The sequence below is a fragment of the Candoia aspera genome, chromosome 1 (genome assembly GCF_035149785.1).
Source record: "Candoia aspera isolate rCanAsp1 chromosome 1, rCanAsp1.hap2, whole genome shotgun sequence".
NCBI lineage: Eukaryota > Metazoa > Chordata > Lepidosauria > Squamata > Boidae > Candoia > Candoia aspera.
The window spans coordinates 78,138,810-78,164,965 of NC_086153.1; the positions used below are offsets into that span (position 1 = coordinate 78,138,810).

Sequence of the window (26,156 nt, forward strand, 5' to 3'; positions counted from 1 at the left end):
AATGAAGATAACTTTTCCATAGTAGAGAATATACAGAGCTCAAGATTGAACTCTAGTGGTGTTGGGAGTAGACCTTATAACAGCTGGCTGTTTTGTGGGGTTGTCTAATCAGCCTTGATTGGGGTATTTTTTCTTCCTTGATTGATTTTTGCATGGGATATTGTTCCTTCTTTGATGGCCCTTATCTATCTCCATTCCCCCATGTGCTGATGGTGTCACCTAGCCCAGTAACAAAGCATGTGCAGGAAGAGAAGCAAGCTCAGAGAACTCCAAGAACTCAATGAAGATGAGCATTATTTAGGAAAATAACAGGGATAGGAAAGCCCGGGTTACTTAAGTCTCTCTATAGCTAAGAGTCTGTAGTGTCTCTTTTCCATTATGGTGGTGAGAACCTAACTGCACAGATCAAAGTTAGAAGAGAAAGAGGCACTAAACTGAGTGGGGAAGGAACAGTAGCAGCCATGAAAGTATTGGCCTAATCTGTTCAGAGTGCTGGAAAGCATTTGGCCCGAGAGATCAGAAGAAACACACCAGGCATTTTTATAAAAATAAATGTATTTAAAGAAAGCATAAAACATAAACAGTTTCCATATCCAGAGCTGGATAGGCTCAAAAGCTTCTTACTATTTACAAGGAAAACATATTTACAAGCTCATGCACTCACACATGCTCTGAGCAGAACGAGCTTCTGGAAGGGAGGCTGCAAAAATGAAACTGAAAATTCTCGTAGCAAGTCCAGGCAAGCTTCCCTCAAGGCAAGTTCTTATGTGGTCATCCTTTTCACACCCCAACCTGAGGACAATTAAGTCTGACCTTCTGACTCTGCCAAAGTGATTTGTTACCATGGTAATCTTACTCCAGGCAGAAACAAAACAAATACCAACATAATCATCAGGAAGCATGCTATTTGCAAAGTAAGTCTTCCAGACAAGGAAATAACAAAAGTGCAGCAGTCCTCTGCTGACTATCTCTGTTGTGCCTAGTGCTCAGAGAAATTTATTTATCTATTTATTTATTTATTTATTTATTTATTTATTCATTCATTCATTCATTCATTCATTCATTCATTCATTCAATTTTGATGCCCCCTGACTCCAGCTGAAAGTTTTTAAGTGCAGAAAGCCAGTGCATGCCAAGTTAAATGCCAACAAAATGTTCTATGTCTTGGTCACTGGACAATGGGAAATATATAGCGAAGACATAGGAAACATATTTTCCAACTTGCTGAGCGTCTGTGTATGGCATGGCCAGGGATCTCCCCCATATATTGAAAATAAAGACAGTGCATTGCCTTTTGCAAAATGAGGACGTACAATTAAGTCAATAAATAAATCAATTAATTAAATTAATTAAAAAGGACTTAAAATTTAGAGACCCATCCCCAAAACAGCAAAGATTATTCATGATGTCAAAGGGAATTTGATTAGCCTTATAGAAGACTCTTGCAATAGAATAATGGCAGTGGCAGCGGCAGTGGGTTGTTAGTTTTTTAAAGTTAAATTGATCTTTATTTTTCTGTAAGAAGGAAGCTTAAAATGAGTAAAGAATGTTTTCCAAGGGTATAATTATATTTCCTCAAATGGACATTTGAATTCATATATAATTTTTAACTGTATTTGATTCTTTACCACTACACAATGTGGTGTTCTTACCAGTTTTACTGGTATTTCTATTCTCCTCAAGATAGAGATGGGCAATTTCTGCCCTATTTCTTCCTCAAGAGCTGTTCCCTCAGGTTCAATGGTTAAAAGAGTTTTTCAACTACACAGTGTTCAAAAATGTTTTAAGCCTTCAGCACAGACAGCTCTTACAGAAGGCAGTGTAGCTCTGTCAATGAAGTGAGATAACCTTCTCTGTCTACATAACTGCATAATGGCAGGATGAGAAAGCTGAGACCTTGTGAAACCACAGATGTCCAGTTGGAGTGGGAAAATGGGGTGGGAGAGTATGCAGGAGGTATCTTGCTACCCTGATGGATCTACACCACTTTTTAGAAGAACCCCTAGACTTAGTGAACTTTCATTTGAAACTTTCATTTGAAACTTTCATTTGAACTTTCATTTGAAACTTTCATTTGAACTTTCATTTGAACCAAAAGGGGGCTGAAAAGTTTGTTGATATCACTTTGTCACTTTGATCCACCCCCACCCCCAAACTCTGAGGCCAACAGATTGTCGTTTTATATTAAACATAACCTATGGCCTCAAAATAGTTTCCCATCTCTGTCCTTAGGAGTGCAAAATGAAAATAAAATTTTCTGCTAGCTAACAGTTGTATTGCTTTTGTATCTGTTAAACTATTATGAGCACAAGGAATGAAAGATTATCAGTTGTTGAGGACTCCTTTACATTTATAGCCTTTTTCATAGACTAGGGAGAAAGAATGACTATTGAACTTATTGTGACAGTCCCAATACCAGGATCTTAACTTTAGAAATTCTTCAGACACTCTATTAGGAAGCTTAAAGCATTCTTTATTAAAATCTGATTAATACAGGACAGCTGCAAAGCTCTGAATAAGGTTTTGGTGCCAAAGCATTCAAAGTGATTCATTCCCTCTGATCTCATCCCTCCTCCCTGTCTTACAAACAAGCTCTTTCTCACTCCTGAATTCCCCCCTCGTTAGTTTGTTAGAGTGATTCAGATTCCAGGTGTCTTATCAGCAGCGGCTCATCCTTGGCTGTAATGGCTCAAGAAGGAATGTGCTGAAGCATTCTGTCTGTTTGTGAAGCTGCAAAGCTGACCCATGAAAGCTGACGTGTGTTTGCAGTGTTTTATGGCAGGCAAGCAAAGGGAGCCTGACACCTATGCTAAAAATCAGTGGTGGCTTTTCTCACCGTGCTCCCATGAAATATAGGAAATGTTTATGATTTAGCCTGCCTTCATTCCTAAGGTGCAATCTATTTTCCACAAGGAAAATTATAATAGTTTAACGATTTCCTTTATTTTACCCAAAGCTTCCCTCCAAGGAAAATTAGTTGGATAAACTGCAAGTTAGATTGGCTCCGAAAATCTGATGGATTTACATATGATCTATATAGAGTATCTGCTTTTTGTTCTTCAAATGATCTTTTTGGAGTGAAAAATAATCTTGCTCCCCTTTCTTAAGATGCATTTGGGAATATATATGTAGATCTATAGGTCTACCGAAAAAAACTATCTCAATAATTATAGTTCCTTTTGTGTGTGTGTGTGTGTGTGTTTGTGTGTGTGTTCCTTCGAGTCAGTGTTGACTTCTGTTGACTGCCTGGACAAGTCCCTGCAGTTTTCTTGGCAAGATTGCAGAAGTGGTTTGCCCTTGTCTGCTTCCTCGGGCTGAGAGGGAATGGCTGGCTCAAGGTCACCCAGCTGGCTTTGTGCCTAAGGTGGGACTAGAACTCTAGAGTGCTTATACAATTTTCAGAATAAACAATCACCAAACATAATTGCATAAATAGGTGACAATGAAGGAAAAGTAAGCAAATCTGCTCCAGCCCACATTGACTGAAAACTGGTCCCAGAGCCCATGCAAGTACATTTCTGCACATATTATGTGCATTTATAAAATCTGCCTCACCTTTTGCATTCAGCCTCCTCTTCTTGGTTGCACTATGATGTAGAATGGGTCAGTAAGCTTGACAAAGCCCTCTGCTGGAAATGAAATGAGGCTTGGGAAATGAAAATAAAAGTTAGCATTTTGCAGCCCAGGGGAGAGGCTATATCTATGTATCCCAATGAACAGATTACCCTAAAGAGTCAAACAGTTAAGTAGGTGTCTGATAAGAGGTACAGTACCTGGTACACATTTCAATCAAATGGTCTAGCAGAAAATAAAAGATGTTGAGGTGTGTTTTTCTTTTTGGGGGCTTGCTGAAGATTCTCTTTGTGTGTACAGGGACTAACAGTTCATATGGCAGAGAGGAAGCAAAAAACCCACCTGGCAGAGCTTTTAGATGAAGTGGAAAAGGATCACAAAGCTGAGATTCAGCTCTATGTGTCAGGCCGCCTAAACCATAACAAGCTCTTCAAGCCGCCCAAAACACAATGCAGCTACTGGGAAAGTGCCAAAAAGCCGACCGCAATGCTCACCAAGAGGGATGCCCTTGGAGAACCCCATGAAATGCTGGATAAGGCTAAGAGCGGCAAGTATGGTACTCCAATGCCCACCCGGGCCAAATCTGCTTCCCCATCCTGTTTTCAGTCCCAGGCCCACCTGGCCAGCTTTAGAGCACCAGTAAGCATGTCACTCAGTACCACAGCTTTTAAACCAGAAAAGAAGGAGGCTCCTGAGAAACCAGAAGATGAAGCTGGCCCATTTCAAAGGCAGCTTATACGAGAAGAGCTGGACATTCCCGAAATAAAATTTCTGAAATACAGACGAATCAAGAACAGCAGGCTTTGTGTCACAAAGAAGTTTAAAGACAAATATGAGTTCTTTCCTTCCTATTTGGCTGGTGTGACTAAAATGGACCAATATAACAAGTTCATGCAAGTTCAGAAGGAGTATATTGCCAAGCAGGATTTGTTGGAGAATGATTTAATTGGGCGCAAGTCAACAGAGCACCATGCAAAAAAGTTGGCTCAGGTAAGTCAAAGGGTCCCAAGGAATTATAAAGAATGTGCATTCGTATGTGAAAATTAATGCCATAGATAAGACCTGTTTTATGTCAGCTTTTTTTTTTTCAAGCTGGTTCCCTCCAGATGCATGAACTGTATCCAGCAGAATCTGTAGCTGTGATGGCTCAAAAAGGTCTTATTGGCCTTCAGTTTTTCTGTTAAAGCTTTTAGATCTTGGACTCATTTAAAGACTGATTAAGTCTATGTTCAAACACGGGTGCAAATTGTTCCTTGTGTGTGTGTGTTTAATTTCTATGAAGCAATTAAAAAACACGTATCCCTGCTGACCTTGACTGACCCCTCCCACCCAAAACCCCACAAAAATTATGCAAGGTCCTAATTGCACTTGGAGGTTTATTGCCAGGAGGTTTCAGACCTTGGAAGTCAAGCTAGTCTCCCATATACCACATTTTACAATGTGCAGATAGGTAAAGGCTCTTACAATCTTCAGCTCTAGCTTCCAGGAAGAATAAGAACAGTTAGAAAATGGCTTCAAACCCAGGTAGGATCCCTCCCAGAAGCGTCCCATGGATAATAAAGAAATTGAGAGAAAATTGCAATTGTGTGAGATCTTCCAAGGCAGTTTCCATGAGGTCGAACAGATATAACTTGATACCATCTTGTGATAGCACCCAGAAAGTCACCCAGTTTCTAGACTGTGCAGTCAAACAAAACAAAATACACCACAATCTGAAAGAAGGCAATGACAAATTCTTGTGAACTGTTGCCAAGGAAACATTGTGGATGTTGGGAAGTCGCCAGGAGTGAAATTCCAACTTGAAGGAAATTTTATATATATTGGTCATAATAATTTTTTGACTTGCTTCATAGGCTGCATGTAGAGATCAAGCCAAGAGAATTAAAGAAACCTTGTAAATGGATTTTCTTTCAGGCACTCCAGAATATCTGTGACTGCAAACGTCCACATTTCTACCGATTACAGGATGTTGGTCAAGTGTTTGAAGATATCTGTAACAGTTCTTTGATATTTGGTGATGTATTGAAGGAAGTGAAAGTATGTGTTGTTCTTAATCTTACCTAAAGTACCTTAGGTAACTCAGCCAACTGGATGCAATGACTAATAAAAGGTTGTGTTCTATAAAATATACCTCATTCTTTCCATGCATCTTGGAAATGATATATTCTTTGGCTAAGATCATTGCATGGACATTGGTAGAGCTGGTTAGGAAAAGTCCTGCAGTGTCAGGAGTGAAGCTAGAGGCTTTCTTGTCCATTTCAATGTGAAGAAAAGAAGTAGGAAGGAGAGAGCCTTGCCAGCTTCTTGACATGTTCAGGGTCTGATCTGTAGACTAGAATTAACCTTCTGTGCATTAGGTAGATGAGGCAACAGATGTGAATGTGTGTATTTCCATCATGGATCTTTTGTAACACTGCTGGAATGTAATTTGCTCACACAGATTTTGGCATGTTATTGCAGTGTGGAAGGATCCCGTGTCTAAACAGCTGAAGGTTTCCTGCTTAAATATTTCCTGCTTAAATAACATCACAATTTCAGCAGTTTCTGGCAAACAATTTTGCTTGACAATGCACTCATGAAAGTGAGGCAAAAATCCTTTAAATACTTAAGCGAGTTTATTCAGTAGGGGTCACATCTGTAAAAGATGCATAAGGCTCCAATCAATTAATTTATCAATAAATTAATTAAAAGGCAGAAATGCACAATATTTAAGTAATTCAGTGGGCAAAATTGTTTTAGAATTGTGGTAATTTAATCACAGTTTGGGGATGATTATTGATTTCAGTGTATCTTGCAGTAAACTTGGATTTTGTTTAACTGCCTGGCAAACAAGGAGTACGACTCTTTCCTACTCATCTTCTTTGGATGTTCTCTACAGAATGAATATGAGCTCTACATGGTGATCCTGCTGGATTCTTTGCCTACAATGCAATACAGAGTAATACTAATTTTTTTAATGTAAATTAATGCCTACTACCAGAACTACTTTGTTGTGAAGGGATTAGTTTTTATTGTTTCATTTAATGTAATGAATGACTTATATTGCTGTACAGCATGGTCTAGCTGTCCTTGACTTCAGAGACCACATCACCCAAGTATTTCTTATTTCATTCTCATCTTTAATCTGGCATTCCTTTCTCTGTCTATTAGATTTGCCTTATGCTTACACTTGCCTTTCAGTGTCCAGCTGAAGGGGTTGAATGGTTTGCACCATTTTAGACAACCAGTAGTGAGGGAATCACATTTTGGAACTGTTCTCTGTATACTGACACACATAGACATCGACACATGGACACCTTCATGCAAATAGAAAATCAACACAACAGGCTAGTTGTTGGGCTTCTGCCTGGCAATTTACTAAATGGGGAACCAGTAAAAACATTCCTCCTCACTGTCTAAAACAGTCATCTCATCTGCTTCATCTTTCAATTTAGTCTATTGTATATCTTGCTGCATTGTATTTCAAGATGTTCTGTATTTATAACTAGTCTTGAAAAAAACTTTGTCTCATTCTCTATCTCTCTGTATGTGTCTGTGTCTGTGTGTGTGTGTGTGTGTGTGTGTGTCTATCTATCACAGCTAATGTATTTGTCACCATAAATAATCACAGGGATCACAGTATTTTTCTTCCAGGTTCTTGCATACCTTGGTGTGCAAATTTAGCTTCTGTTAAGAAGACCCATCTCAGTACTTCACATCAAGACTATGTGCACATTTGCACATAATAAGAAATGCTCTTCAGTTCAGACTTGATAGATAGATAGATAGTCCTTTCAGATCGTCACACATCACCACAGGAATTATGCTTTTCAGTGGTGCTCATTCAAATGTTTGGCAGTGCAATGTATTGAGCACTCAAATGAAGTACAAGAAATGAGAACTTATTCTATCTGTGTGAAGACTTGGTATAAACAATATTTATTGTTTTCCATGACAAATGATCAGCACTTTTGTCCGAGTGTTAGGGGAAGTGTGATAATTGGCATATCTTGCTCTATCTTTTTCTTGAGTTTTTACATGGTAGCTTTACATAAGCATGGTACCTAGGACTATTCATTTACATTCTTCCCTCAAAATGAAAAGAAAGTTGTAATACAGGGATGGGGGAAATAGTAATCAAGACATCCACAAATGACAAATCCAGTATAATTCCCTATTGACTATGCAAGCTGAAACTCAGGACTGGACATCAGCATTATCTATAGAGCTACAAATTTCCTATCTCTTTTGTAAACTAAATATTACTTCTTGGTAGGGAAGACAAATTTGCAAGAGGTCCAAAAATGCATAAATTGCTACAGTTCTTACCCTTCTTTATGACTGGAATACTTAAATGTTTCTTTTGTTTTTCTATAACAAAACAGACCTTGCAGGAGGAAGTCAAAGGCATGAAGAAAAGGAGGGTGATGACTCAAGAAATAGAAGAGAGCAGACGTGAAATACAGGCTCTTGTGCAGAAATGCAGATTGGCTTTAGCAAAAAATGAAGAGTGAGTTGTGTAAATGTGCAATATTTATTTGACATTTGGAAAATGAGCAGCCAGAATAATGGATTTTGTCAAAATAGGTCCTTCTAAAGATCTTCACATATTGGATGATCTCTATAATTTTTATAGCCAAGGAAATATGTCCAGGTTGTTCTGACTGGTTGGCTACCAGATACTTTCTCACTTATACAGTCTGCCTAGAATTATATGAACTTTACCTCTTTCCAGCTATGGAATCCATAGAGTACTTTTGCTACTTACAGTAAGCTATATTAGCTTCAGTGGAATTTAAATAGCCTGTGAGCAGATTTGTGGCTGTGCAGTAGATTCCTGTCTCATTTATTAATTAATTTGTTATCAGTTCAGTGAGATTTTTTCTTAATAATTATGTAAATGGGATTGCTGTTAGCACCACCACTATTCATTATGTTTCTCCATATCTTTCTGCCCTTGCGAACCAGCCTTATTTCTACCATATGCGTACACTGCTTCATAACTTCCCTCTTATTCTTTGAATTTCTCACCTTTTCCTTTTTGAGGATCTCATCAAGTCTACCCAGTGATGACATTCTTATTCTTTTGCCAGTTCTCAAGACATTCACTCTTCTTTCAGATATTTGTTTTGCAGTTAAATCCTCCTGCATTCTCTCTCTATGATGAAAGTGCCTTATCATTTTTCAACATTCTCACTGCATTTATGACTTACTTTTCCTTAACTTTTTCTTGGACAGTAACATTCCCAGCATTTGTTTCAGTTCCCTTGTGACACATATTACTCTTATTTTCATACAAGTCTCTAAAATACTCCTTCTAGCATTCCCTCACTTAATTTTCATCCCACAACATCCCACCACATTTATTTTTAATTCCATTCATTTTGTGAAAGCTCCTTGTTTAATTCTTTTTGCCTCTTTTTAAACATTGCCATCAGAATTTTTCTACATTCTTTTTGCTCCTTTTAATTTAGCCATTCCTTGCTATCTGGCTACATTCTTTGTATCTCTTTTTCTCTACACACATCATTTAATCTTTTACTCACCCTCATTTCTGGCATCTCTTGTGTGCCTTTTTTCTCATTCTCTGCCTCTTTCACTGCATCATTCCACCGAATATGCTTTTTCATATTTCCCAGTACAGGGTTTCTCAACCTTGGGAACTTTAAGATGTGTTGACTTCAACTCCCAGAATTCTCCAGCCAGTATACTGCCCTAATAGGACACACTTCTGTGGCATGCTTTACGTAATTCTTTTCATTCTGTTCCAAACAGCATCCACCACCTTTCATGACATCCACTTTCCTTTTTTAATAGTAATTTTATTAAAAATTACACTTACAATGATAATCAATACAAACTAAAAAAAAAATAAAAGGAAAAAAAGGAAAAAATAAAAAGTGCAGAAAAATAGGAAAAAAAATGTAGCACTGCTAAAATTATAAGCATGTGGTTCAAATGGAGTAGTAGGGGTTGGGCAAAGCCATCTCTGAAAGCCCCATTGAGTGGTCACCCATTGAGTGATCATAAAAAAAGATTCCTCTGTGGCTAATTGTGAATTAAAGTGAGGTTCCACAAATGATTAGTGATTATATCAGGGAGTAGAAGATATGGATAGGCAACTATAGTTGCTCCTTTGATTATGGAGGTAACTGAAAATTTTAACACTGAATATTGTTTTTCAAACTGGGTTACTTTGATCCATTCTCAGTTTACATCAGTATTAGCAAGATAAAAATGGCTGTTAGAAAAATATGCATACCAAAAGCCCATGCGCTAGCTTGGTCCAAAGTATACAATCCACTCCTGGTATAAAAAATGAGCCATATTGATTGCCTTTTGCTTCCCTCAGGGTTGGCTGGTGGACTAAATAATGTGGTCTGTGCATGAACAGGATTTCCACTAGCTTTAGCTAGTGTTTTATGTATGTATGTTTATGTTTGCTCACTACATAGCTGAGTACAACAAAGCACATACACATACATAATAAAAGTGAACATGCAACAATTATAAAAAGAAACATCAAAATGTTTTTCCATCACTTCCATCCTGAAAACACTTTATTAAGCTCCTCAGCAACTTCTGGGTATACGATGGCATTGCTCTGCTTTCTTGAACTGTGGATGCAGGATGAACAAAGAGCATTCCTGCTTAATGGCACACGTTCCTCTTTGAGCAGCTGTTAGCACATGGAGGTTCCCAATTTACTGCTGGTAGGACATCAGTGGTAGTGTTCAAGGACTCTAAACGAAAATCTAAACATTCATATGCTTTAATCATAACACGATCCACTTTAACAAAGGGTATTAAAGATAGCCCTTAGTCCCAGTTTCTAAAAACACTGCTTTTTACCATCTATCCTTTCTGTCATAAAAATCCTGATCACTATCATAAAAACTTATCTTTGGTTAAATAAGATACTTTTCCTTTAACTTTTTTCTAAAAAGGTCTAACTGATAATAATTATACCTTAATAAAGACTATGCAATAGAAATCCACTATGCCCATATACTGATAAAGCAGAACAAATCCAACACTTAGAATGATCATTTATTGAGGCATACTTATGCTAGATATCTTTGTTACCCCAATGATCTGCAAAAACCACTGCAACCCAAGGTATATGGCAGGCTCAAAAAGATGCTCATCTAGGAGAAAGAAAGTAGTTAGAAACAATAACAGATTTACTGTTAACACTTTCACCTTTGCTAGCTTGCTGTTAAGGTATTTTGTACCAAACATTTTTCTTGTAGATGTATAGCCACCCTAACTCTTTAAGGTATTATCTTTTGGCCCATCTATCTCTTTTTTGCTGGGCAAATCTTAATTGTTCCAGAATTAGCTGGCCAATTCGATTCTCTTTCTCAGTAGACACATTGCTGTCCCTCCATTACACAGGGCAGCCTAAAGTTCTCCTCTCTAATCTGGGTTTATTACCCTCTGCTTAACACCTGGATTCTCTTTACAGTCAAACTAGACCTGGGGGCAATCCAGCTATCAGCTTTTGGTGCAGCTATGATCACAGATCTAGAGGTACAGAGATCGACCCCAATTGCTTTTTGAGTGTCTCAAATAGGCATTAGTACATTGAAACCAAAGTAAGGGACGTCAAGGGATTTTTAAATCATTTGCCAAAGGGGAGGGCAAAGATCCCCTAATGCAGTTGCTTAGTTCACCAACTGCCTCCCCCAACCATTTAACATTTTCTGGAGTGGCTGTTGGAAGAGTGGACTTATTCTTAACCTTTTCCAAAAATGTGACCAGTCCAAATTACCATTTGTTCAATGCTTAATGGTGATAAATTTAGCACACGTTTTTGTTGTAAATAACTTTTTTTATTTTATCGGAGTAGAGGTTTGCACTGACCTCAACTTCATTTTTTAAGTTTTGGAATTATTATCCACCCTTTTATTTATGAGTTTGTATAAGGAGCGAAGTGTTTATGCTAAGTGTGGGAGGATCCCAGCACTTTTCAAATTTGCTGCAGCTCCTTCACCTTCCGGGGAAGGGGAAAATGTTGTACCTTATCACCCATGGTGTGAGGCAAAATCCATGTCCTTCCTGACCATAGGATCCCTAAAAATGTTTGCAGGTCAGTTGAACGCTTCTGCAGTAAAGATAAATCATCAAAGAAAACATTATCACAATAATGCATGTCTTCATACCCTGACAGGGCAGGGTTCAATGCAAACAGCCTTGGGGCAAAAGCAGTCCGTTTTTTCATGAGGTTTGATGCATATACAAAAATTTAAAAGTACACTTATAAGGGGCAAAAAGATTTGACAGTTTTACCATTAGCCATCGGAGAACTAGGCTGAACTCTCTGGCTAAAGTTCCAGGAGACAAAGGGTTAATTCCATTACTTTCCATTGAATGGCATAGTCTGCCTTGCTGCTTTTTAAAATGGAAGCCAACTTGGTATCATCCAGTGGCTGTTTGTTTACTGAATGCAGCGTAAAGATCTGTAAGGGCAGACCCAAAGTCTCTTCTCACCTCCGTTAGTAAAAAAAACAAATTGCTGCTTCAACCCCACGCCCCACTCCTGTTTCCATTTGACCAGATGCTAGGAGAGGGAAACAGGAATTGTTGTGGTCCTGGCCTCCCTGTTCAAATTAATCATTCTTCAGTTTTCAAGAAGTTCAGGATCCAAGTCATTTCTTGTTTAGGTAAGACAACTTTATACAATTCAGTTGCAAAGAACTTTAATACTATTTAATTCCCCAATATCTTCCCAAAATTAAAACTTGCAAAGGTGGGAAGGAAAAATCTATGCATTGGCATAGGGGTTTATTTAGTCCTTGGGCTGCTTCTACAGCCAAAAGTTGTTAAAACAAAAACAAAATCAGATAGCCCATACCAGTCTATGGAGGCTCTATCAAACATTGCTCTATTTTTTTTCTTTTTTATTTATCATGTGTCATGATAAAGGACAAATGAAATCCAATGAACTTCTTATTTAACTTTCCATGTAGAGTTTAAAAGCTAAAACATATAAAACCACCACCCCTCCTTTCTTCCTCTCTCTCTTTCAAGAGCCTGCATTAGAACCAATGTTGAACTCTTGCTGCAAGTCAAGGGTGAAGTTGCTGGTAAAAACTGGAATGCAAAGCACTCGGGGCAGCACAACAGATAAGCAATGGCAATAAGCAAACCATTACTTCTCTGAGACTGCCTAAGTCTCCTCAAGAGGAGCAATCACCTTTTCTTAACAGTAACAGCTGTAGGGAAAGACATTTACAAGAAAACTTAAGATTCAGATTTTATTCTGATAAAAGAGCTTAAAGTCCAGCTCATTTACTACAATCACTTTTACACTAGAGTAGAAAGCAAGCTTCTCCTCACCCCTCCAAGTCTAAAAAAAATTATTTTTAGGGATTCTGCTATTTTTAGAGAACTGAAATTTCCAGAGCCATCAATGTAAGCTGTGGGTCCCTGAAACCTTGCTGGATTTTATTTATTTATATTTATTTATTATTCCAATTTCTATCACCGCCCATCTCCCCCTTTCCATGCACAAGGGTGCACTTGGCTCCTGTGTTCACTAAAGCCATTATTTTTACTATTTATCCAATAAATGGTTGATTGAATGTATGACCTCTGGTCCCTTGGGGCAATAATTGTCTCTCCAGGTGGGCTTTGGCCCCCATTTCAGTCTGTAGGAGAGGGGTGTTTCCATGTAGTCAAAGACAGATACATGTCCCTATCCTCATCCTGAGCTGGTGGAGCAGGTGGGGCTTGCTGCTTCACCAACTGCATTTGGGGGACAGGTGCTTCCCTGGGAGCTGACAAGTTCCACCACACTTGCAAACACCTTACTTTTCCCGCCCTGTTCCCACCTCCTTTTGAGAACATTAGGCTGGGGATTTTCTCCTAACCTCTCTTGCTTTTTTGAGTCAGCCTTGACTGCTAGCATTCTCAGCAACTCTTTCAGTGGCTTGCCAGTGCCACCTTCCTAGGGCTGAGAGAAAGTAACTGGCCCAAAGTTACCCAGTTGGATGCCGTGCAACAAAGGCAGGACTAGAACTCACAGTTTCCTGGTTTCTAGCCTGGTGCCTTTAATCACTACACCAAACTGGCTTTCCATAAACAATTGTTAGCCCTTCCTTTCCCTGGCTTCAAAAGAAAGGAAAGAAGAACAAAGTACACACATTTGACAGCAACTTGCCACTCCCTTTGCAATGGCAAGGAGTTCCAAATGCACACACTGAATTATAAACTTTACAAAACAAAAGCATATAAAACTTCATCCATCTTATTCCTTTCCTAAAATACCCTCAAATGCATTACTACAAATTTAAAAAAAAGTAATTAACCAGATTTTTACACACAACATGCACTCAGATTTCAAGCCATCTAAACTGACAATTGAATCTCCTCCTGCTCCAACTCCTCCTGAAGTTTCTTACTTTCTACCCTCAGGCTTTGATTTTCATCACCCACCCTTTTAAGGCAAAAGCCATCTGGTCCAAGCAACTAGCATTTGCCCCTCAGCTTTTACTGATGAAACTTTTAAAATTTCCAGGCGCTGCCCAGTCTCCACCAGGAAATTGGAAGTGCCCCCCAATCCCTAGAGGTCTCTACAGTAACTGGTCAAGCCAGTCCACAACTGAACTCCAGTATAATGTGGATAGCCAAACCAGGATGTGTCCCTGAGTCCCATCCACTTCTTCCAAAAGAGCCTGCTGATCTTTAAAAGCAGTCACTTCTTCAACCTCCTGTTGCACCTTCCTCTGAGTGGTCTTTAATTCCCAAACATTATTACAGAGCGCAGTAAGAAAGATCCGCCCAAGTCTCCCCTCTGCCTGCTGCCCCTTTTTCTCTCCCACTCCCAATAACTGCCTGCCTTTAAGCACTGCATTAGCAGTTGAGCCTCCAAATTCTACCAACTCAACCAGTGGGGTCAGCTGGTTCAATTTTTGAGCTCCTGGTCCCCAGACACTTTTACTGGGCTGACCAGGGATACAGCTCTGGCCATTATCCCCTTGCTTAGCAGATTTCTTTCCCCACCAGGGCATTGTCACTGGATCCCACCTTCATCACCAGTTATGTTCCACCAAGTGCCTAAGCAGTGATCAGGTGCTCAGACAATTGGTTCTTTTAGATCCAGATACAATAAGCACACCAGTGGATAAAGAGATTTTCAGCTTTATTATCTATCTGTCTGTCTGTCTGTCAAATTTCTCTACCGCCCATCTCTCGTACGACTCTGGGAGGCTTACAGATAATAAAATGACAAATTGCTAAAAACTACAGTGTAATATACATATAAATACCTATAAATACAAACACAAATATAAAATACAGAAAATATAAAATATAAAAGATGGCAATAAGATCTTATCCTTGGCACCATCATGGTGCCAACCACCCCCATGAATGGCTAACCCCCCTCCCTTCCCAAGTGAGGTGGCATAACCATGTCTTCACCCTCTTCCAGAAGGCCGGGAGAGTGGAAGCCTGTCTTACCTCTGCAGGTAGCCTATTCCAAAGGGCATTATTAACCTAAGTGAACAGATTCAAACAGAAACATAGTTTAGGCAGATTAAACAGAAGCATAAAAAGCATAACATAAAGAAAGAAAAATCATAACATACCAAGCAAGTTGATGCCCATAGGCTGTCAGGAGCCCCTTAACAAGGACAGTGGAGATACCCCAGGGTGGCTCCATTTCCACAGCACCCAGCACTCAGGTCTGTGCAGAATCTCCCAAACTCAAAAGACAATCCTCAGGTTTTTATCAAAATCTGGCTCTAAAACCTCGTGGCCCTGTTTCCATGGTACCGAGGCTGCATGACCCGACCTTGACTAGGATGGTTCCCAGGGTCTGGAGCACCTGTTTAATCCAAGAGCCTGGGAAGCTATACAGATAAGCTAGTGCTTAACAAAAGCAATCTTGGGGTTTTCTCTTCTCCCCCACATTTCAAACAGAAATAAAAACAAGCCAGCTAAACATTAGCACAACTCAAAATAAACTCTAAGCATCTTCGTGTGAAGGAGAAAATCAAAATATGTCACTTAAACTCCTTGAAATACAATGGTCTTCCATGTTGCCACTACAGAAGGGCACCCTCCTGCCCAGAGAAAAAGGAAAAAGGGGAGAGTGACTGTGCGCAAAACTGAGCCCATTCTCGCATTGTTTGCAAACTTCAGTAATGGCATTTCCTACAGTCAGCTCTTCCCCTTCTTCACAAGGTGGAAAAGTCCTGCAACTTGCTTGGAATTAATAAGAGGTTTCTCTCTCTTCTTTTTCGGTTTTAGACTTAGAAATAAATTGGAAATTGAACTTTGGGTGAGCCAGGCTGACAGCGACGCACCAAGTAAGTAATAAGATTGCTTGGAATGAGAATATGTTGAGATAGATATAGAGATAGATATAGATATAGATATAGATATAGATATAGAGATAGAGATAGAGATAGAGATAGAGATAGAGATAGAGATAGATAGATATAGATATATTGTATGCCTTGTAGACCTTGCAGGAGAATGGTCAAGTGAGAGGCTTGTCTTGACCTCCCCCAGAGGTGCATCCCATTGACTGTCTGTGTCCTCAAGTCCTTCCATTTAACATCTTAAGAGAAACCCTTTGGTCAAACGTGCTGTCCTCTCTTTGCACCTGCAGAAAAGAAAGAGGATGACCAGGCAATGAGTGAATCAACTTCTCTGGCCAGTGCTGAGCTGCTGACATCTCTGAGGTGCCAAATCATCATAAAATGCGAGGAAATTCAAGCAATTGAGAAAGAAATAAAAAACACTATGACTTTTAGTGGCGTTATAAATATTAAACAGAAGACTGTGAAAGAATTAGAGGTAAGACATGAGGTATATGAAGCATGGCTGTTTTCTGTGAAATTGGAGCTGGTAAGGCCAGGTTTCATTTCTTGAGCCATTGAAATTGCACAGAGTGAACATTATGGATTTGACAATTGTTTTAAGAGCTACTTTGAGGACAATATTGACATGGTTGGTGGTTAGAAATAAGATGCTTCAGGCTTTGAAGCTATAATCTCTTTCAGATCTAACAGTAAACCACAATTTATGTTTACTAGAAGAAGTCTGTCCAGGTAAGCCTGAGGTTCATACATTGCCCCATTCCCTACTCTCCCCTCCTCAGGTGTGATGCTGAAAAGATTTGAGGCTTTGGCTTCCACCCTTAACTAGCCACAGCTAAGTGTTAGAAGTGATTAATTATGATTTGTGGAAACTTACATAAACAATAGCTCCATTCACACTAAGCCAGTGTAGTTTGTAAATCATGTTTTATTATGAAACAGACTGCTATATTAGCTCAACAAATCATTACAGAAACTACAGTTTAATGCAGGGATTGCAACTTTCTGAGACTATTCTGAACAGCAGCTCTTCTTCCTTGGAATAGATTGCCCTCTGAGTCAAGGATGGCCCCCACCCTTAGGGCCTTCCAAAAGCAGGTGAAAAAATGGCTCTTCCAGGAGACCCTTGGGAGTTAATTATAATGAATGACACTCAATGGATTTTAGCCTATCACTTTAGTATTTGCATTTAAATTGAAGAATTAGATTTGGATTTACTAATTTAATTAATTATTATATTGATTTTATATAGCGTTTTATTTGAAAGACCAGCCATCTTTTGGGGATGCTTTGATTTCCTTGTCAGCCTTACTAGGTAGACCAGACAGGAAACACAGCCAGATAAGCTAATTCTACTTCATTGTAAAGCTACATTAACAGAATCTTGCAAATCTGAAAGTCCAATTCTCTTGCTGTCACCTTTACATCCCGATAACTTAGGGAGGGCCCCTCCTGAGCCTCTTGCTCCACCCACTATGCAGCTGTGAGCTATGCTCACTCTTATGCTTCCCAAGGCAGCATAACTTTGCCCCGTCTCCCAAGGTTATACCCATATACCATCACATTCCTGCATTGAGTAAGGGTTTGGATTTGATGGCCTAAATGGACCTCTATAGTTCCATGATTTTATGATCCCCTTGTGGATATACCGGGGGAAGAAGGAACATATACTGTATGTGTATATGCCCATAAGAGGAAAGCATTATTTAGCTTATCCTTGTGTTCAAGCACACCATTATTCTCTTTTCAAAATGCTCTTTCTCCTGTAGTTCAATATAAAATGCATAAGGCCTCCCGCAAGTTGAGCTCAGATCCTGGTGACTACTTGTACATGTCCATGTCATTTCCTTGGCAAAAATATAGAAGTGGTTTGCTGTGGTTTTCATCCGGGATGCTTTTTCAGTTTCCCAGTCTAGTCTACAGCCCTGGGATTTTCAGTTGGCATATGCTGCAGTGAGACTCTAGTGGCACCAATTCAGAGATTTGGGCATGATTTCTAAGGCAGGGAACCATGGCTCTTCTGGTACTGACAAGAGCTCTTTCCTATCATGGCCATTGGTTATGCTGTCTGAAGATTCTAGTAACATCTGGAGAGCCTCAGGATGTCTGCTCTTAACCTAGAATCAGGGAATGTCTGCCTGAGCTCTTAGCTGTAATGTGGAAATACAGAGAGACCCCAGCTTCTCCAGCCAGCCCAACCCAGCCAGCCTTGAGAACTGGGAATAACCATCTTGCCTGTTGGGAGCTGGAAAGTTTTCTCAAAATTATATTTCAAAATTTAATCTGGCAGAGTGGCCAATTTCAGTCTGTAAGCACAGATCCTGAAGTAGAGAATGAAATACGTTGGCGGAATAAATTTGAGGAGCTGGAGTATGGAATATGCAGATTATTACATCAGGCTGAGAAAGCACATGGCTGACTTGCCCATCATATTATTTCAGTAGCTGGAGATTTAAAACAGTGAACCATCATTGAAATGAGCAATCCTTATTTATTCTTCTCTCACATGAAAATGACAGATCAAATATAGCTAAGCAAATACTCCAAAGGTGATTGTTGTAAGCAAGAATCTAACCTGGGAACTGTGGGTAACTTCACTAAACCTCTGACTCTTTGGGAAAAGTCTCATGACTTTTTTTAAAGCACCAGCTGGTTTTGTGCCTAAGGTAGAACTAGAGCCCACAGTCTTAAAGTTTCTGGTGCCTTAGCCACTACACCAAACTGGCTCCCTCATTGCAGATTATAGCATTGTCATTTTTATTCTTAATTCTAATATATTGTTAAATTAAATCTTGATAAAAGACTGATAATTATTTACTGATGAAAAGACATAGTGAGATAGTTCAGAAATCCTGTGTTCATGCTTTTTGCAGGGTGAAGCGACCAAACTCCAGGCCTCAAACAAGTTTCTAAAGATGCAAATAAGGGTAAGTTTACTGAGCAGGGCCTTCAGAGGCCTCGACAACCTTGCAAATATGGGGATTGTCTATTTGGGGCCTGATTTACAGATAGGCAGGAGAAGATCTCCCCAGAGAGTAACAACACAGTCTGCTCTGGTTCAAAAGAAACAGGGTGCAGAGATGATGGCATCAGAATAATGGAATAGTGGAAGTATAGTTTGAAGCTGTTCGTTAGAATAGGTCACCTTATAGCCTACCCTAAGCTAATTCTGAGCAAGGGCTGGCAATTTTGTACTGCTATATATTTGTTGTTGTTTATTCATTCAGTCGCTTCCGACTCTTCGTGACTTCATGGACCAGCCCATGCCAGAGCTTCCTGTCGGTCGTCAACACCCCCAGCTCCCCCAGGGACGAGTCCGTCACCTCTAGAATATCATCCATCCACCTTGCCCTTGGTCGGCCCCTCTTCCTTTTGCCCTCCACTCTTCCTAGCATCAGCATCTTCTCCAGGGTGTCCGGTCTTCTCATTGTGTGGCCAAAGTATTTCAGTTTTGCCTTGAATATCATTCCCTCAAGTGAGCAGTCTGGCTTTATTTCCTGGAGGATGGACTGGTTTGATCTTCTGGCAGTCCAAGGCACTCTCAGAATTTTCTATATATTTAGGGGATTGTAAAGGGTGCTTTAGGTTCCAGCTCTCTGGTTGCATTCTTGAAAATGGGAAGCATAGGAGCAGCATTCCGCACACTTTGGAGGGTCATGGATAGGGTTACCAGATGTCTGGCAAAAGGAGGACACGTCCTCCTTTTTGTCCTCATGTCCTTTTTCCAGCACGCATAGCCTTAACATCAAAATATTGTCTGTCTTTTTGTGTCTCTTAAGCTATTTCTTCGTGAGCAGCTTTTCTTCCTGGTGCAGTGCTTCTTAATAAGTGCTAATGGCAAGTTGACAACCTTCGCTCTGTGACCTTAATTGGTTGAATAGTCCCCTTTGGTGGGCTTGCCCTGATGCCTGAAATTGACAAGAACTTCATCAGTTACCTGAAGGCTTTTGCCTCTTAACCAGCTCTAGCACATATCTGTGATTGAAAAACCAATCTTTCTGATGTTGGAAAAAGTAATTTCATATACATGTAGGCCTAAGTACTTGCCCCCCCCCCCCGGTTTTCACTGTAATTTTTGTCATGGATATTAAGAAAGTTAAACAGTGTGTCCTCCTTTCCCCCCATCTGTCCTCCATTCCAATGTCTGTGTCTTCCTTTGCCTGTTCAGATATCTGTTAACCCTACTCATGGATGCTGACAACAATATCAGTGTTTGAATCCTGAGGCCTGTGATTGGCACATGCCAACTTTGCTATTCACTCCCTTAGGAAATGTGGAGCCCATTTTGAACATGCCTAGAAGAGTCTGAGACAGGTTTAAAACTGGCTTGATGGGGTGGGGCATGGGAGGAGGGAGAATTGGAGGCAAGTCCCATGGAATATATTGTGCCTAAACTTCCTCTTTGCAGACTACTACACTTGTTTTGACACTGTGGAAATAAATTGGTATGAAGGAGAAATAGTGGTTTACTCTGCCCTGTAGGTTATTTCCTCTTTTAGAAAACTTTATTAAAGCATTTTCAAAATATACATAATGTAAGAATCTGACCCAATTGTCTCAATAATGACCTGACTCATGCATCCATTTAAAATGCAGATTTCAGATTTGTTGAAGATGTGTACAGAATAAAGGAAAAAGCCATGACTAATAATTCCTGCTCAAACTACCTAATTAAAAGCAAACAGGCAAGCCAGAATCCCCCTCCACATTCCTTCCCCATTTGCACCAGCAGTCCAGCATTCCACTTCCAAATGTCTCCAGTTGATATGACCTTGGATTCCATCATTAGACCAAACACTATTCTTTCCCACTCTCATTAAATCTCCCCCTCCCTTCCGGTGCTTGACACGTGTTGACTCAACTGGCAGAGAACACAATCAAACTATCTACCAGTTCTTTGATCGTGGATTCTGACACATAAAAACTAAAAAGATTGAAACAAAGAAGCCTACAAAGAAAAAGAAACAGAACTAAAAAGGTGTGAAAAAACACAAAACAAAATACTACAAAGTAACTTCCAACTTTCTATAACAAAGATATACATAAATCAATATCAATCTCTTACTCCAATTCATATTATAGTAAACATTTCTTTTTTTATAAGAATTTTATTAAGTTTCAAACAAAGATAAAAGCTACAGAAAAACAAAAAACTACAAAGAAAAAGGAAAAACGAAAAAACTTAAAAAGTGTGGAAACACAAGATAATTTTTTTTTAATTATGAAAAGAGATGACTTCTGACTTGTGACAATTTGGACTCCACAAATTCTGAGAAATGCTTCAAGACTTGAATAACAGCATTATAGAGATCTTTAAATATCACATTAATTTCCTCCATATTACTTAACAGTAAGATAGATTACATGGGACGCGGTGGCGCTGAGGGTTAAACCGCTGAGCTGCCGATCGGAAGGTCGGCGGTTCAAAACCGCGCGGCGGGGTGAGCTCCCGTTGCTCGTCCCAGCTGCTGCTCACCTAGCAGTTCGAAAACATGCAAATGTGAGTAGATCAATAGGTACCGCTTCGGCGGGAAGGTAACGGCGTTCCGTGTCGTCATGCTGGCCACATGACCCAGAAGTGTCTACGGACAACACCGGCTCTAAGGCTTTGAAACAGAGATGAGCACCGCCCCCTAGAGTCGGACACGACTGGACTTTATGTCAAGGGAAACCTTTACCTTTACCTTTAAGATAGATTACAGCGCCCTCTAGTGTCCCAGGAAGGTAAAGTCATTAATGCTGTAACTGAACACTCTCTCTAGCCTTTTTATCTCCGGTGTGGCCAGTCAGGAAAATAAAAAGTAATAACAAACAGCATTCCCATGGGAAAGTGAAAGCAAATAGATCAGAACTCGAATCCACAGATTCAATGAAGAGGAGAAAGTTTTATATTCCTCAAAAATCACTTTAATAAAAAAAGCAATAAAAAAAAACAATTTTTTTAAAATCTCAGTTTAGCAAATTAGATATAAAAAGCCAAATTACCAAGTTAATAATTTTCAAACATAATGAGAGTCACCAAGAGATTCTGCATCTCTTTGTTGTAGAAAACCTCTCTGGTAAAATTCAAACAAAAAAAACTTTAGTGCTGTAGAAATGGAGTGGGCAGCTTTAAGGTCCATTTTGGCTTCAGTGCCACTTGGGAAGAAGATGACGGGTCCCACCTCCCAGCTGATCACTTACCAGTCAATCAGGAAATGCCATTTTGCGGTCTTCTGGCTGTGACCAGCCGTTCGGAGAACACATGGGGTGATTCCTGGGGTTCTCTTTAATCCAGAGAATGCTGCCTGAGCCCAAGAAAAAAAGCCACCCTGACAGGTCAGTCTGCATAAAAAACCAGCTCAAGCCACCATTGTCCCCACCAGAAGTCTGCCCTGTAGGTTATTAACATGAGCGACCTAATTATGTGATCTGGGGATCAGCAGGCCTGCTTTCTGCTACCTGCCTGCTCTGAACTAACAGCACATATTATATTTGCAATGTCTGTTGCAAGGAGTCTGATGGGCACTAAGGATGGTGTCCGTTGGTATCCCCCATAGGCACAGTACTGCCTAGTTCTCCCTTTTAGGCATGACCAAAGATTTCCGAAGTAATATGTATTTTATAGATTTGTAATGCAGGATATAATAACCAGATCTTGAACTCTTCTGTGTTACAGGATGTTAAATACAATATCAAGGCAGCATTAAGGAGGCAGAAGCTTAATGAAGCAAGCATGATGTGAGTTGGAATGTCCTAATGGAACCCAGACAGGGCTTAAATTGTACTGGAGTTTATTGTCCATCCTTGGCATCTACCCCTATTTCCAGAGCTAACAACTGGATGCCTGTAATCTAGCACTACCCTATGCACATCTACTTAACAGAAATCCAATGAGTGCAATGGATGATAACAACCCTGCATATGTCATGAATACATTTCCTTTACCTCTGCTAAAACAAGAGTCTGTGCCGATCAGGAATGGAATGAAGGCCTTTCAGTGTGAAGATACTGCTTCTAAAACAATACATCTATCTATATCTATATCTATATCTATATCTATATCTATATCTATCTATATCTATATCTATATTTAATCTATAGCTATAGCTATAGCTATAGCTATAGCTATCTATCTACCTACCAGAGTTTCTTTTCCACAATATCTTAATTTTAAATTAGTACTTGCCTACAAAAGCAAGTGTATCACTGGATCCTGGCTGCAGGCAAGGAACCATGGAAATGTAGTACAAAACATTTGGAGGGCACAAGGTTGTCTCCCCGTTATACACATTCCATTGCATTCAATGGATTTCTGTTAAGCAGATGTGCATAGTATAGTGCTAGTAGTGTTAGTAAAGGTAAAGGTTTCCCTTGACATTAAGTCCAGTCATGTCCGACTCTAGGGGGCGGTGCTCATCTCCGTTTCAAAGCCGAAGAGCCGGCGTTTGTCCGTAGACACTTCCGTGGCTTAGAAGAAATTGCATTCTGAGTAACCAAATTGCTATGTATACTGTCAAGGGATATGTAACTACCTCACCACTTAGTGCTATGAAAACTAAACCTGACTATGAAGAATAATTGGTTGATGATTTCAAAAATACCTTTTTGAAAGTTTTTATATGGTGTTAATATCTCTGCACTTATGAGTTGCTCAAACAGTAGTTCTATGACAGTTTTTGATAAATGATGTGAAGCTCTGACGATGAGTGATCATGCATCACCAACAGTGCTTCTAGCATGAGCTAATTCCCATTAGTAATAGCTAATTGATTGATTGATTAATTAATTAATGATTATTAATAATTCCCATTAGTAGTTACTATTGCTCAACCAATGGAAGGATTTTCCAGGGAGAAGTAAAACATCTGCTACTGTCCATTACCATGAAAAGAGACGAGCATATGATAAAAGCAAGAGGAAGCTTGGGATAATAGGGTCAGCTTGTATTCCTACAAGAAGAATGGAAATAATTGTGACAGGAGTGTGAAAAAAACAAAAACCAACCCACTTGGTTTGTTACAGATATGCAATGCTATTTTAAAACTTTGGAAATATCACTCTCCAAAGGTTATTAAAAATAATAATTAAGTCATTTAGCTACAGATAATATAATGGAATACCAGTTTAATTGGTCTTGTATAGTCTGCTAATTATTAAAAGTAATTAGCCCTGAGACAATTAAAGAAACATCCTTATGATGGTTTTTTAAAAAATGCACTAATCTCTTAAGATAATGTTCTGTTTTGCCCCCAGTAAAGTGCAAATTTATATTCTTTTAAATAATACGGTGAGGTGGGAATACTTGCACAAGATAGCTTATACACAAGAGTGCTCTCAAATTTTGCCCTCCTTCTATTGTGATGAGTGTTCCAGGAGCTTGTGAAGCTCTACACCAGTATTTCACAACCTCAGCAACGTTAAGACACGTGGTCTTTAATTCCCAGAATTCCTCAGCTAGCATGCTGGATGGGGAATTCTGGGAGTTGAAGTCCCCACATCTTAAAGTTGCTGAGGTTGAGAAACACTGCTCTGCACTAACAGATGAGGGACTCTGAAAGACAGGGAGAAGGGAAAATGCACATCGGTCTTGGAGGCAGAATTGTGGGACAGTGTCCAGTTGTATGTAGTCAGAACTGCACTGTCTGTTTGCCCTTGCTATTCTTCAGCTTCTTTGAATGGTAATAATTATCAGCAAGGAACAGATTAACAATGCATCTATTCCATCCCCAAAGCAACAGCTTCTTAGGTGCTGTTAGGATTTTCACTGAATGGAGGACAAAATATAAGGCCCATTCCTTCTGAGATGCTAAATACTCAGTGGTTTTAGAGTCTTTAATATATTTTATTTATTTAAAACTTACTTTATTGGAATTTTTATTCCTTTCCTTTCTGGATCAAATTTGTTCCAAGTGGTGAGTGAGAAATGAGCATAAGAATGAAATACAGTCAAACAAAATAATTAAATATTATAAAATTTTTAAATGCAAAGTGCTAATTCAGGATTGTTCATGACAAAAAAAAAAAGTTTTTTCTACATTTTCCTCATATGTTGATTCCCCCTCCCTGATTTGCTCTCTCCCAATTCCACTTTTTCCAAATTTAAGATCATCAGGCTTAATCTGAATTCAAGAAAAATTAGTGGCAGTTAAGGAAGGGGCCAAGGCTTGTACAAAATCCACATACATAGGCTGGAATAATATTCTTACACTATTGAAGGTAGTCCTTGACTTACGACCACAATTGGAACTGGAACTTCTGTTGTTAAGAGAGGCAGTTGTTAAGTAAGTCATGCCCAATTTTACGACTGTTTTTGCCACAGTCATTAAGTGAATCCAGCTTCCCCCATTGACTTTGCTTGTCGGAAGCTGGCTAGGAAGGTTGAAAATGGTGATCACGTGACCTCAGAATGCTGCAACAGTCATAAGTGTAAGCCAGTTGCCAAGCACCTGAATTTTGATCATGTAACCGCAGGGACACTGCGATGGTTGTAAGTGCGAGGAGTGGTTGTAAGTTATTTTTTTCAGTACTGTCATAACTTCGAACGGTCACTCAACAAATGGTTGTAAGTCGAGGACTACCTGTACTTAAACCTGTATCTTCCCTTGCACAGTCCAGAGTAGTTTTTATCAGGATCTCATGCCATCTCCAATGTAAGAGCTTCTAGATCACATATTAAAAGCAGAGGCATGCAGGAAGATGTCTACTAAGAAATAAAGGTCTTTGTGACTTTGTCAACAGGAACCTACTGTAGATAAGATAACCTACTGGCAAACCATCAAAACAAGTATTATTCATTATTTCTGTAATATGCCATCTGTGTCTGTCACAACCTAACAAATGTTAAATTATTTTGAAGAGAGAAGACAGTGAAAGGAGAGTGAGGTATTTTTCAGGTATAGTGATATAGAGAAAAGGGAATAATGAGGTGGCCACCTGTGGCAGATTGATTCTCTCCTGATGTAGCCATATTGCTGGGAATGATAGGACTTGCAGTATAACACATAAGAATAGGAACCGGTTGGGGAAGGTAACTGTCATGTTCTTGTAATAATAGGCTTTAGTTATAAGTATTCCTTTCCCTTATTATATTGTTCTTATTTGTAGGTATTTGTGGGGGTTAGTGAAGGACTTCTTGAGACCGGTTGGAGAAGAAAGCTATGAAAACTTAACTGGATTATTTTCTCAGACATCCTTATAGAACTTTTGATTTAATTTGTAAGACAGGAATGCTGCTATGGAAAAATGGATGATGTGAGAACTCCATTGTTCTTTGCTATTTGCAAAACAAAA

General features: G+C 39.4%; 1 protein-coding gene across 1 annotated transcript; it reads left to right on the forward strand.

Moving 5' to 3' along the window:
- Positions 1 to 3,888: 3,888 nt before the first annotated feature.
- Positions 3,889 to 26,156, forward strand: C1H6orf118 (chromosome 1 C6orf118 homolog). The gene is made up of 9 exons (XM_063290519.1): positions 3,889 to 4,563; positions 5,488 to 5,610; positions 6,452 to 6,511; positions 7,938 to 8,062; positions 15,811 to 15,869; positions 16,175 to 16,362; positions 18,758 to 18,811; positions 22,543 to 22,604; positions 25,971 to 26,156. The coding sequence occupies exons 1-9, from the start codon at positions 3,889 to 3,891 to the stop codon at positions 26,062 to 26,064; spliced, it is 1,440 nt and encodes a 479-aa protein (XP_063146589.1). The 3' UTR covers positions 26,065 to 26,156.